The following is a 14750-nucleotide window of genomic DNA, read 5'->3' as shown; positions in this document are numbered from 1 at the left end:
GTTGGAACCATGGGAGGACATGCAACCTTCGGCACAACTTTCACTCATGCTTGGAACTTCTGTAACGTTTCACAGAAGCAAGGCTTCAGGCAATACCCAAGGCAGGAAATTTCTCACTGGTCTCTTCTCCCATCAGTCCCTTACCATGTCTGAGGTCTACTCTCAAACTTGAGGAGTCCCTTATTCCTGCCTGTAGATTAATGTTAAGGTGGTATATGATTGGACAGGAGAGAGATAGGCGGGGAAAGGCCTGGGAAGGAGGAGAGGAGGGGGAGTTTCTGGGAGGAATGAAAGAGGCAGATGGTTATTTCTCTCGGCACATCTCTAGCTTGATGAGGTTATTTCTAAGGGTTTTCATGGGTCTTTTTATCTCATATAGAAGGGCAGTTTGTATCTTTGTCCACTGGATGTAAGCTTATTTATTGTGTAGAAGGTTTGTGGATTGGGAATTTAATATATAAACCTACTTGATAAGCTACCAGGCTTTAGAGTCATGTTTATGAGGGGTGGTGGAGGAAAGGAACATGTCAGGGCTGTCGTATCCACCCAGGACAGAAGCAATAGGGCGGGCGGAGTGAGTGCCTGGAAAGGGAACCTGATGGGAGTGCAGCCTGCGGATCGTGTAACAGAGCCATGTGCTCAGATCCACACTAGATCAGCATCGTGGAGTGAGACCACAAGGGCCGATAAAAGGTTTAACCATTCTTTTAATATTTACTGCAACACCTGCCTGCGTCTTCTTTTCTGGCATGCCTAAGCAAGCTCCTAAGAGCCCAGAAGAAACTAAAGCAAAGGGATTGATTTCCACCCTCACCATAGGTAGGCAGTCCATCCAGGTGTGCAGAATAGCTCCTTTAGGTAAAGGTAATACACATAGCTCAGCATGTGGCTAGCACGTAACTTTAAAAGGCTCCTCTCTTGCTGTGTGCTCTAAGTCAAGCACCCAGGATTGAGTCTTCATGAGTGGGCATAGATGACTGCATCAGGGCGAAGCAGTTGGAAGGAAAGCCCTACAGAAGTCTTGGAGAGAAGACATTGCTTCAACAAGATCTTCAATAGCCACGGTGTTGTGCCCAAATAAAATCACCTTAAAAAAAAACCCACCTCTTACCCGCCCCCCCCCCCAGTTCTTCCCACTGTCCACAGCTCCCATAGCTGTGGCTAACCTGGAAGGCTGAGGAATGAGTGCACAGGCTGCCCCAAGAGCAAGTGAGAGGGACCCTTAGTTCCTAGGTTTCAGCTGGCTCCAGCTCCTTTAACAGCTTTTGTCTACTTGGGGAAAAGATGGGGTCTTACTGAAGATCTGAAGCAAGATTCAGCTACTGTCGAAACTCCCCCAAGAGACTGATTCGACCCCACCCAGTGGAGATGGGTAAGGTCACAGGAGAGCTGACTGGAGTGACTTGGGTACTGGGATCATTTAACAGAAAGGACTTTCGACTTAACCTGAAGCTTGTCATCAGCTTGTTTGCTTCAGCTGAGTGTGAGTGTGTGTGTGTGCACATGCATGTGCTTCACTTCTGAGATGTCTCAGCACACAGGCAGCCTTTCCACTATTACAGAACCCTACATGCTTCCCATGAGACAGGGTGGCGCCACACCCATCTTCTCCCCTCACACTCTTACCCGTCATCTCCCGGCATTCAGTGGAGGGATTTTATTCCTGTTTGCTTTTGCCCCCTCAAAATATACTTTCTCAGTTTCCTGTCACTTCCTCAAACCTGGGAATCTTCGTACTTCCGCCTCCCAGGTGCTGAATCTCAGGTGTACGTCACCAGTCTTTAAACACTCTTCTGAGTGTTCTTTCTTTTTAAAGATTTTAAGTACACTGTAGTTGTCTTCAGACACACAAGAAGAGGGCATCAGATCTCATTACAGATGGTTGCTGGGATTTGAACTCAGGACCTCTGAAAGAGCAGTCAGTGCTCCCAACCGCTGAGCCATCGTTCCAGCCCTGGTGGAGCATGCTTTGCTGTGCTTATTAGATCCATCATCTCTACTTTTTCTAATATAGTCATCTTTATTTTTCAGACTCAGTATATTAAATACTGTCCTCCAGGTCACAAGGGTAGCTAGCATGTGATAGTTCATTACCTTAGTTATTTCATTTATATCATCTAATTAAAGAACAATGAGTGAATACAATGTTAGCACCCACACACTAGAAACAAATGATGGGGCTTTTCTCCCCCAATTCAGCCTTGTTTTAGTAAGATGCCACAAGGTGGCAGCATTTTGCCATGGCCAGTCTGGTCTTTACAAAAGCTAAGACCCAGACATAAGTCATGTTCTTTGATTAAAAAACTTGAGTGCTATTAAGTTTATTCAATATTTTAGCAAGAACCTAACTTAACCTTGAATGTAATGTTTCCCAACTCATTTTCTACATTTGGGTTTTCTTCTAAACTTACATATATTTTTTGCATTAAAAAAAAACATAGTAAAATATAACTTAAAGGATGCACGTAAACCAGAGGTTGGTGGCCCATGCCTTTAACTCCAGCACTTTGGAGGCAAAGACAGAGGCAGGTAGGCAGATCTCGAGTTCTTCATCAGCCTGGTCTACAGACCAAATTCCAAGACAGCCAGGGCCACACAGAGAAACCCTGTCTAAACAAATAAACAGACACATATTAAATTTTTCCTGAACTGTTTTTAAACAGTACAGTCTATAGACACAGTACAAAAAGCAAAAGAATTTGCCAGGCCCAACAGTGTCTTTTCCTAGAGAATTTAAGAAATATATACATTTTTGTGTATGTCTGTATTTGCACACATCCATGTGCTCAACGAAGTCTCAGCTGGAGTTAGGTCACGAGGCAGTAACCACTATGCTATCTTTCCCACCACCATAAACCCATTTTTAAATTAAGACACTTTATTAAATTTTGTCTATAACCTTATATAGGTACTAGACTTATTCCATGAGACCTGTTAAATTAAAAAGAAGAAAAGCCTCCCCAACTTAACCATGTAGTTTAACATACACTTCGTGAAGGAATTTCTAAGTTTAAATTTATGCCTTTTCTGTTTTCTTTTTGGTTAGAAAAGCAGCAACAGAACACCTGTGTACACACAGCCTCCAAATGGAGTAGAGCACAAAGGTATTTTATTTTCTGTTTTGGGGGAGATACCCACCCCAACTCCTCCCTTCTTAGGATGATAAAAAAGAGTGCATTTCTCGGCTAAAATGACTAGGTCAGTTCCCTGGTGTGTAATTCGTTTACTCCAGCAGAAAATGCCTGAAATGTCCGGTCACACATCATGGCATTATTTAAGGACTGCATGCCTTGCTTAGTTTATCTCCAGACACTCCTAAATCTGATACATTGGTCTGGCCTTTAAGATTTCTACTCACAGACAGTAGGACTGTGAGGGAAAGCAATAAGGGTGGCAGACAGTCCTATAAGGGCAGAAAACTGCTGGAAAAGCCTCCAACTCTGTCATTACACACACACACTGAGGACCTACTGAGGCACCTACAGGCTGTGGAGTGTGCTCTAGATTTATAGGCTTTAACGAGCAGTCACCATGCTGGCTGGGTGGGCTTTCAGTGATACCTTTGAATCATTTCTGCTCCTGGTTGTAGCCCCTCCCCCACAGCACCATAAACTCACTGGTTTGCCAAGTTGTACTTTTGTGGGTTCAAAATCTGAGGTTTAAAGATCCAGTGTCACACAGCACCAGTGCAGAAAAATGAACAAACCAGCCAAGTAGTTGCTTTTAAACACTGGCCTCCTTCCTTAGACAGCATCTCAAAGTAGCCCAGGCTAGCTCTAACTCACTGCAATCCTCCTGACTCAGCCTCCAAGTGCTGTTACACCCTGAGGACCACACTGGACCTCTTTTTGGTTCTTCATTCAGTTTATGTAAAAATCATACCTACTGAAGACTTCAACTTTATTGAATAAAAAAAAAAATTACAAATGATACAGCAATTAGAGCAAAAACCAGTTCTTGGGGGGCTACAATTCAAATACAACAATAACAAAAAAAAATCTAATTATACCCTTGGTTTTACCAAGTCTGCTTCTCAATGCCATCCTCTTGATGCAGAGAATGGAATAGTTCCAACATGATAGGTCTCTTTCCCTGCATCATGGAACATAAAATGCTTCTAAAATTAAAGCTCCTGTTTCCAATGTTAAAACAGCAAAAGACTTCAAGCGAAGTTTTAGTTCCTTCCTGTGGAGCCGAAGCCTCCTGAGCCCCTCTCAGTGTCATCCAGGGTCTGAAAGACATGAGGAGGGGAAGGAGTCAGTCAGGGCCCCTGCACACCTCAGGAGTCCTTTACCCGCATTCTGATGGAAAGCATTCAAGTCTCTAAACACCGACCCTAGCTGAAAGATCACCAGTCACCAGAGCTGCCAGCCGCACCCCTCCACTGGACACCGTTCTTTCACTCTCCACTCACGGCTTAAACACTCACTTGCACTTCCTCTAAGTCGGGGTAAGAAATCCGCTCACAAATGAGCTGCGCGATCCGATCACCTTTCTTCACTTCAGAGAAAAAGCAGAACACAGGTTACCACTGATGTGCACTCTAACCTGTCTAACAACTAGTCAGTCTTAATGACACAGGTAGCTCAAATTTCTTACGTACACAAACATGTAACTCACCCTCAAACTTCTCTTTCCCAAAATTGAACAGCACAACGCCAACATTCCCTCTATAATCTTCGTCTATGACACCAGCTGGAAGAGAGAGGAAGAATTAGCTTTGTTTACAGGGTGACAACAGGGGTCTAGTGATCTCAAAACCACCTCTCCAAAGATCCTGAGATTACAACTGGCAAAGCCACACTTTGGTCCTACAGAGTCTGAAAACAAGTTTTACTAAAATACAAGAATTTTAAAACTGTGTCCCAATTTTCCAATCTGAATGTTCATCAAGTGGTGAGCATTTCCTACTACAAGCCGAGAACAGCACGTACCACCTCCAACCTCCTAGGACTACCCAGGCCATGCACTGGAAAAGACGAGGAGAAAATGAAGACCTGGACCTAATATCTTCTCTGATACCAGTCCCACTGATATTCTGACTGAATCATAAAGAAACAACTCCAAAGCCCCATGATCTGCACTGGGAGGTCAGAGGTCACATGCTCAGCAGTGTCTTGCAGCAATCAGAATAGGGGCAGAGCGGCTGCTCATATTCTTCATTTCCAACCCTACCCTCTTATAAACCGCAATGCTTAGTAAAGCCCGGCTGGTAAGTTTTAATGAGCTCACTTGAAACTTCCGTTGTTGCAACAGCACATGTGTGGAGGTCAGAAGACAACGGTTGAGTCAGGGCTCTCCTTCCAGCACGTGGGTCTGAACCCAAGTCATTATGCTCAGCAGCAGGCACCTTTACCCAGTGAGCCATCTCGCTGGCCCAAGATGATTTTTAAATGTCTCATTAGTACCTGTTTGATATTATAAAGTAAACTAGATCTTTACAGGAGACCTCGCCATGGTCCAGAAGATACATGCCCCAGACTTGCCCTCAGCTGTCCTGGAGCCAGGACCTTGATGTGTTTACAGAAGCACAGATAATGTGGCTAACAGCCCTCTGTTTCTGCTTTTAACATGGAGATCTAATTCACATGTCAAAGGAGTTCACTCTGTCTAGACAGAGGATCTAATTTTTTCCTAGTAGAACAGCAACAAACCTTTCACCAATCCAAATATTATATAAGATTTCCTTTTTACAGTTTATTAGTTTAGTCCTTAATTCTTAGGAAAAGATCTGACGTGAAGATTGGGCCAGCTGTTTTCATACTCTTTGGGGAAAGGTTGACTCAGGACGATGTCCCCCCCTCCCCCAACAAGGAAACTCCTTAGTATACAGCATGTTGTTCCTTGTTGGAATGAATGACCACAGAAGGCTGGAAACTTTCCACCGTGGAAGACCTCTGAGGTACAGCCTAATAGAACTATCTATTACAAGTGAATCTGTGGAAGATAACCTAGACTGACTTCCAAATTCTTTTGGTTACTCAAATAGCATCACTATGCACTATTTTATTTGAGGTGAAAGTCAATATTATAGTAACAAAGTTTATAATTACTTTAACTTTTCCACCCCAAAATACATGGCTGCTCTGGCAAGGGATCACATCTATGATCCAGTCAGAACGCAGACACGCCCTTAGTACACACCTTTAATCCCTAACAATAAAGGCAAGGTTAGTTTGTAGAAGGAAGCAGCCATGTTTGAAAGTGACCTGAGCAGACAAAGTGAGAATCAGAGGAAGATCTGACAGGAGTTAGAGGACACACCCAATGAACAGCACAGGAAAGAGGCTACTTAAGGAAGGGGGTGAGGGGTAATTCAGAGACAGGAACGAGCCAGAGAACAAGGAGCCAAAAGACTGGAACATATTGCACAAGTTAGGATGAGGCCGTTAAGCAGAGCAATTCAGTCAGAAGCCAAGAGAAGCTGGATTGGATCAGTCACCTTTTCAGATTAGACTGTACAGAAGCTAGAACCTTCCAGGCTTAAGTCTATGGAGAGTCAGAGAAAGAAACACTCCGAGCTCAGTCCAAGCTGTGCATTCATACAGCTTGGGTATGACTTTCATCTTATCTACCATCTGAGGAAGTAAATGTGACGCTTACCCCAAAGAAGCAGTTACTCTTCAAAATAGCAGAAACCCTTTTAGATACACACGTAGAAAGGATATGCCAATATTTTTACATGAATGTTATCTTACATAACACGGAACAGTCATGTTGCTTTCATGGTTTTTGCAATGATATACATAGATATACATAGAACAGCCCTCAATATATATCCTTATACATTAGTACTAACTCAAGTAAGTTATATAAACTTCCCTGGGTCAAAGGATGGAAAGCAGCACAGCCATTCCGACTCCCAGCAGCAACATTTGAGTGTCCAATTGTGCTAGGACAGATGGTAGCAGACTAATTACTGGCCAATAGAATACACGAAAAAGACATTCCATGGCCTTACTTCCCACTGCTGCACATCTTTCTTCCTCTATGAATAGATACTTTCATGTCCATAAATGTTTCTATATTTTGTCTGATTTTTTAATGTGTCCTTTTTCATGAATTACAAATATAGTAATTTTCTAGCATATATATATATATATATATATATATATATATATATATATATATATATATATATCTTTACTGTTTATCTGCAAGTTCTCCAGTTGAAAGTATTTAAATAGGTGTCTTGAATTCTACAGAGCCAGGTCATTTTATATGCTTGGAACATGAAAATGTGAAAATCTTTGACTAGCAATCAAATAAATAATGAAAACAATGTTGGCTCTAGTGGCAAGGGCCTACACCCCCAACCACCTGGAGCCTGACACCGGATAACTGCCATGCTCAGGGTACACCTGGGAACTCAGTGAGATTTTGTTTCATGAAGATGTGATGCATGGTCGGCAATTAAGAGCTCTGGTCGTTCTTGCACAGGACTTGAGTTCAGTTCCCAGCACCTACAAAGACAACTGCAAGTGAAGGGAGGACTAGAGAAAAGGGGGGTCAGAACACTTGCCCTGAGTGTGAGTTCTTGGGTTCAATCCTAGTACTGCTATTAAAAAACAAAAAGAGGCAAGCATACAAAAAAGCCACAAGAGCAATCTCTTCTCTGCATAACTATGAGTTAGGTATCTGTATGAAGTTTAACGTGTCCTCACATCTCTTCACAGGAGCACACTGAGTATCTTGGTAAGCTCTCAGTGGAAAAACCAGGCATTGGACCTGGCAGTGGTTAACCCACTTCAGGCAAGGTTTTCTGTGTCAAGACTTTGGCACATCATCTTTGGAAACTTCTTCGGTAAAAATGCTCCACACCTTCCAGACATAAATTCAGAACACAATCTTGCACAGCCAACGTTTCCTTTTGACCCTTATCCACAGCCCAAGGCTTCTAATAGCATCTCCCTTTGGTTGCCAACTATGATAAACTTGTACCTAAGACATTTTTTAGATATTCTGCATCCAAAAACATACCACAATGTGATTTTATGAATAACCTCATACCAAGCAAGAGGCAAACTAACTTTCCAATTACATGATTTTCCCCCAGACAGTTGTTTTAAGCAGAGTAAAATTTAGAAACAAAGTTGGAGGGGGAAAAGAAGTTTCCACATAAAATATGTGCTATGTCCTTGGGAGACAGAACTGTTAAATTGGTGTGTGCCAAACACTATTGGATGTTTTCCACATTACTTAGCTTTTCTACCTCTCAGAAGTAGGTATGCTAATCCCTACTATACAGACGAGGACTGTCCTTTTAAAAACCCTTTGAGGTCTGGAGAGATGACTCAACAGGTTAAGAGCACCGACTGCTCTTTCAAAGGTCCTGAGTTCAATCCCCAGCAACCACACAGTGGCTCACAACCATCTGTAATGGGATCTGATGCCCTCTTTTGATGTGTCTGAAGACAGCTGCAGTGTACTCGTATACATAAACTAAATAAATGAATCTTAAAACACTTCGAAATTTCATTAAAAAATACGTAAGATTTTTTATAATTTTAAGTTAGGTAATTAGTTTATCCCAAGAGACAGTTTTTGAGTTGGTAAAAAGTAGGGTTTTTAGAAATATTTTAATTATGTGCATGGATGTTTTGCCTGCATCCACATGCATGCAGTGCATGAGGAGGTCATAAGAGGAGATTGGATACACCAGCACTAGAGTTACAGGCAGGTGAGCTTCCACATGGCTGCTGCAAATTGAACCAGGTCATCTGGAAGAGCAACCAGTGCTTTACCTGATGAATTATTTCTGGCCTATTAAAAATATATCTTTTTGAAAACTAATGTAACTCACTAAGTCCTGAAAATTCTCAATCTAAGAGAGGACATATATATCAACCTTGAGGCTACAGAGATCAGAAAACTATTTTGGGGTATCTGTCTTGCCCCACAGCACCACCTAGTGATGCCATGGGAGACACCAGTACTTTCCGACCTGTAGCAATGGTTAAGGTCTGGGCAGCTTCATCGGGTACAGAACAGTTAATACAGGACAGTAAGCCCATCTGTGGCTTTTAATCCCACTGGTAACAACAGTGCTGTTAGAAACACACTTCTAAGCCAGTTTTCTCATTTAAAAAAACACCTTTTGGCATGGTTCTATAAAAAATGGCTGCAAGAGAATCTAGCATACCCATATGTTCAAAGTGAAACGCGGGATGAAGACCAAGGCCAAGACAGTAGCACCACATCAGTGCGGTTGTGTGCCCCATGATGAGATCCGAAATAAGCCTATCCTTTGTAGGGCCTCATGTTCGGTTTCTGACCCCTGGGAAAGTGTATTTTACACATCAAAGCAGACCTGACCTCCAGGTTCTCCCAGCATCCCTTAGTCCCTACCTGGCACTCCCTGCCCCAGAGGCTCCTGGGTATAATCCAGACATGGGTCTCTCTCCTACTTCTCTCTCCATGCACTCGCCCTTTCTCTCTTCCTCTCCTGACCCCCAAGGCGACACCCCTAGCCGCAATCCTTGGGGCCAGTGAACTTGCCCAAGAACAATTCCCAGTTAACCTGCCTTTAATATAATCTAATCTGTCTTGAATTGGCTCATTTTACTAGTGATGGAGGAAAACAAAAAATCCATCACCCACAAAAATGGCTCAGTGATTAAAAGCACTTGCTGGTCTTGCAGAGGCTCTGTGTTCACTTTAACAGCTTACACACGACAGCTCACAACCTTCTGTAACTAACTCCAGGTCCAGGGGATGATACCCCATTCTGGCCCCCAGGAGAACCAGGTATACACACAGTACACATATACTCACATAGGCTGCAGGCTGACATACACAAAATACCCATGTAAGGAGCCTATCAGGAAAGTGAAGATTCTTTACATGCAAAGGTATGGTTAGAAACCCGTTAGCAAAGATGGCTACTACGCAACACAGAGGCAGCAGCTGTCTCTGAAGACACTGGGTAAATGCAGGAAAGCATCACGGGGCAGTTACCTTGTTACACTTGGCAAAACAAGTGCAGCCTTTGCTTCTTCCAGAGCTAAGAAAACTCTTAAAACTGTACCTGGCTTTCCAGAACCTTTTGCCTATTAGCTCAGCAAACTATAACCCAATAACCACACAGGCTTTCCTAGTTTTAGAATCTATTTTGCACTAACACAAAGATGATCAGGACAGCAAGGCAAAAACCCTTCACCACACTGTGCCTGTTATTAGTAAAATAACATGCATTTCACACAATATAATCATTAAAAATTAGACATCATCAAACAATATAATTGCCTATTCAGACTTACAAATTCCCAGTGGCAAAGATACTACAAAATTTCACAGAATAAAGAAACGTTACCTCCTACATCTATGAAGTGCTTGACAGCCAAGCCAGAACGTGGGGCTAAAAACAAAACCAGAAAACAGTGGTTATCTTAAATGGTAAAGAAAAATGATACATCATTTTTTACATAATTTAAACACCAGTCTCCTCTAATGTCCATATATTCATCTTATTTTCAATAGATCATTCTTTAAAAGGACATTTATCATACATTACCACTAAAGCTGGAGGCTAGTTTAGAAAAGTTTGAAGCATTTTAATTCAAAACACACTGAAAGCCCGTCCCTGTGACTGGTGGTACTGCAGATGAAAGCTATGGACTGCTGGAATGAACTGGAGTTAAGCAGACACAGCCCAGTCTAGTGTCTAAATTATCTGTTATTATCTCTGCGAATGTGTGTGATGTGCGGGTGCAGTCAGAAGACAACTCTGTGAACTCATGTTGAGTCCCAGGGTCGAAGCTTGCTTGGGTCAAGGCATTCGTGACACATGCTTTACTCACTGGGCCATCTTTTCTGGCCCAGTCTGTGGTTCAGGACTGGAGAGTTGAATATACAAATCCTAGACTACACAGCAGAGCTTAGTCAAGAACCTGGGACTTTTCTTCATTATTCGGCTTAAGAGACCTGTATGTATGAAACCTGAGTAGTGGCCAGAGCCCTCATATCGATGGACCAAAATATCTACAAGCTATGCATCAAAATATCAAGCTCTCTTGTACATTTTTAATCTAAAAATAGGAAACCCTTTATGACTTTAACTTGCTGGCTTAGCTGACAGGTCCACCTCAATAATCCTCGTATCTAAAACCGTGCTTCAGCTGTGTCAATAAGGCAGTAACTACTACCTCTTCTTGAGAGGTTAACCTTTCCAACTCTTTGCTTTTCTAGCCTGGGACTTCGGAAGTATAGTTCAGTGACACTAGAGAGCAGGAAAATCAGTTTGCTTTTATGGGGAAAGCGGGGGAGGGACAAAGTACTAGAGGGTCTACACATGTATCACAAGACAGTGTTAGGCACAGTCTCTTACCCAAGGAAGAGACTTGTTTTTTTCCCTCCCATTGACGGTGGGAGCGTCCCTCACTCTGTCTCTAGGAGGCGGGACAAGATAAGCTTCAGTGGGTTGAGACAATCTGGCAGCTTCTCCCCCAGAAAATACCAATACCCATCATTCTAAGACCCCGTTTTCTTATACAAATAGTTATTTGCAAAGATGACCTCATATATAGACTGGAAAAGCTCTAACTAAAGAACACCTAAACTTCCCACTTTTCCCGTCGAGTTCTAAGACCCAACAACTGGGTCGACGTGATAATCCTATTCTCTCAAGAACATATTTGAAATAATAATTAAAAAAAACAAAAGGAAAAGCAAACATGTGAATCCACGTTTCCTAATCTAGTCAGGTGGTACTTCATCACCCTAAGACATTATTTCTTCACTCTGCCCACTTGGCACTACAGGATAGTTGTTATCTTAGGGATGGGAATGAGAAACAGCCACCTGCTTAAGCCACGTACCTACTCTTCCATAGCACCCGGAAGGAACGGCTATCTGAATGTCTGTCTTCACAAGGGCCTTCTCCATGGGTGGTATTGTACAGTCATAGGCACTAAAAGAAATAAGTATTGATGAAACTGTTTTCAACATCCTCCCCTATGATGATGCATATGTCATTACTTCTTATAAGCTTAGATCCCTATACACAATCTTATGACAGATTCCTGACTTTCTTTCAGCTTTAGAAAGATAGCTTCCGGCCCCTAATCCCAGCACCCAGGCCGAGAGAGCTCCGTGACCTCCGGGCCAGGCAGAGCAAGACACAACCCTGTCTGTGGGAGTGGGGTACAGGGAGATGTCAACATTGTCTTCTGCTGTGTTTGTGGTTTTGTCTCTGAAAGTGACGGCTGGTGAATTAGCATGAGGAGCAGACAGGCAGACTTTACTCACTAACTTTACGGAAAGAATACGAAAAGCCAACCAAAGAGCAAACAAACGCTCACTAGGCCCTCACTCCATGCTAGGCACACGTCTAACCTGCTAAGGCATATGAACCTATTTTACTTTGGTAACGCTTCTCTTGATGAGGGTGAACCTATAGAATCAAATGTTAAATAAAACACAGGTGAGAGGCTGAGATGCGCCACATTCCTTCCTCCCACGTTGTGGCTGTGAACTTCAGTGGCTGAGAGAGCTGTCTCCCACAGCACCTCTTGGGGATGGATGGATATTGAACACAACCGACTCTTGAATCCTCCGGCCGCAGCGTGCTAGATGCATACATTCGAGGGAGGCTTGGTGACCTCACTAGCTAGCCCTGGACCCCCATTCCTTAAGCTCCCAGTCCTTGGACAGGATGAGAGCAGTAAACGGTTTCCATGGAGCCTTTCCCTAGACTCCCAGGTAGCTTTTCTAATGTGCACACCGCAGATGGTCATTCTTCTTCGGTGTAGAATAAGCCGTGCTCATCCGGAGGTGGGGCACTCGCTGCACGGTAACGCTTGGGAACTATCATAACCCTTTACTTTCCGCTCTCCCAAACCCCGTACTCAATTCACTCAAGATGCACTCTTCAGGTCTCTGCCGGAAACGTGGCGGGGCCACGACCGCACCGGGGCTCGGTGTCCGCACTGCTGCGGTCCGGCCGCGGCTCTCACCTGTACAGGTCGTAGCCTGCGGCGCGCGGGGACCCGCGGGTGGGCGCCGTGGCGTGCTCCGAGAGCCGCACGAAGCGCAGAGAGGCGCCATCCTCCGCTCGAGGCCTCTTGGACACAGTGACGGTGGCGGCGTCTTCCGAGCAGGGCATGGCGGCGGGTGGGTAAAAAGCAGACAGCAATGAGCGCGCGAGCCAGCCCGCCGAAAATCTCCCGCCTGGACGAGCTCACGGCGCAGGACGGGGGCGCGGCCTTCCTCAAAGGCCTGGAGCGCGGCCTAGAGAAGGCACGGGCCGCGGCAGGCTCCCCTCCTCCCGGACCCCAATGGACTCGCCCCCGCGCTCCGGGCCAGGCCCAGGCTCACCGTTACCAGCTCAGCCCCGGGCTCCCTACAAGCGCGCTCCCGCTCCAGAGTCCCCCCCCCCCCGCCCACTGGCGCGCGCTCTCGAACTCTCCCAATCCACCCCACCGCGACGCGCGCTCCGGACCCCTCACCAGCGCGCGCTCCCGGCCGGGTCCGCGCGCTCCAGGCCGGGACTCCTCGGCTTCCGCCGCAGCTTCGGCTCTGCGCCGAGGCGAGCGCGCACGAGCCGAGCAGAGCCGGCTGAAGGCGGCCGCGCAGCAGCGCGCACAGGCCAGGCATGGCGTCCGAGGCCCCCGCAGGCCCCGAGGCCGCGGCCCCGCCCCGCGCTCCGCCTAGCGGCCCTCCAGCTCGCCTTTCCTCGCCCTGACCCTTCCAGTGCGCAAACCGGAGGCCGTTTGCCTTCCGCAACGGGGACGGCCGTGCAGGGCATTTTAAAATCCCTTGACCTAACAAAGCAAGGAGACCCCCGCGGCTGGGAGTCCAAACATTCTTTTTTTTTTCTTTCAGAGAAGACAATTAAGGAACTTTCTGTATACCACAAACACGTGGAACTCAAGTTGGTTGATTTTCAAAATAAATAGAAAGCCCAAGGCATGCTTATAAAAATGCCAACTAGACATATTGGGACGATGGGTTCCCCTGATGAGTGTGCAATACACTACTTGAGGTTGTTTTAAAGAGTCCGTTATCGTGGAGTCACGTGATGTGTCTGTGTGGTCCCGCAGGCCATGCCAATGCAATGTCGGCCACCTTCTCCATGCTCCTTCCACCTTGAGGTGGGTTTAGGGGTAGACGTCTGGTGGCCAGGCTTGAGCAACAAACTCATTTTTCCACCGAACTTTCTTCCAGTCTCCTAGGTTTTAAATATTACCTATCTGCCCAGAACTTCCTAAATTTCTAGCAAGGAGATCAGACCTCTGCTCATTTTCCTGCTTGAGCTATTATCCCGCTATCAGTGTCTTTCTAGCAATTTCTAGACCTTGCTTTGGCTTCAGCAAAACTCAATTTATCTGTAAGAGGCCATTCTGGAAAATCTTAATTGCAGATTCCGTCTCCACTTTGTTCACTCTCAGAATATATTTCTATTTACATTTCTGCACATGCATGTATTTTCTTGCCCAATAGACATGTTGGTTAGATTCAAAGTTCATGAGGGAAAGACTCTATATGCCTTGATTCAGTCCGGCCTTTGTGCGCCTGGTGTCTAATTGTGGGTTTCAAAAGCCCACACAGACCCAGTCTCTCTCCCCCTCTGACACAAAAATTGAAATGTGTTCCTTTGCTTCTATTCTGGAGGCCTTTCCACCAAGGGGCAAATCGGAGGCAAGCTGAGGGTGGGTGGGAAGGGTGCCTATGGTTGGGGGGGGTACTATACGAACAGATACATTTAAATAAACACTGACCACCCAGATCAGTGTCTAAAAGGTAACATTATT

At 44.9% G+C, this 14750-nt stretch overlaps 1 protein-coding gene across 1 annotated transcript; it reads right to left on the bottom strand.

The window, feature by feature from the left end:
* Positions 1 to 3542: 3542 nt before the first annotated feature.
* Positions 3543 to 13605, bottom strand: DUT (deoxyuridine triphosphatase). Its single transcript, XM_080931159.1, has 7 exons — positions 13446 to 13605; positions 12954 to 13086; positions 11817 to 11908; positions 10313 to 10357; positions 4621 to 4695; positions 4430 to 4500; positions 3543 to 4231 (listed from the first exon to the last, which is right to left on the bottom strand). The coding sequence occupies exons 1-7, from the start codon at positions 13591 to 13593 to the stop codon at positions 4175 to 4177; spliced, it is 621 nt and encodes a 206-aa protein (XP_080787285.1). The 5' UTR covers positions 13594 to 13605; the 3' UTR covers positions 3543 to 4174.
* Positions 13606 to 14750: the final 1145 nt, after the last annotated feature.

The sequence above is a fragment of the Micromys minutus genome (assembly GCF_963924665.1).
Source record: "Micromys minutus genome assembly, chromosome: 17".
Taxonomy (NCBI): Eukaryota; Metazoa; Chordata; class Mammalia; order Rodentia; family Muridae; genus Micromys; species Micromys minutus.
The sequence above is the reverse complement of the archived record's forward strand: the minus strand, read 5'-3'. Positions and strand labels throughout refer to the sequence as shown.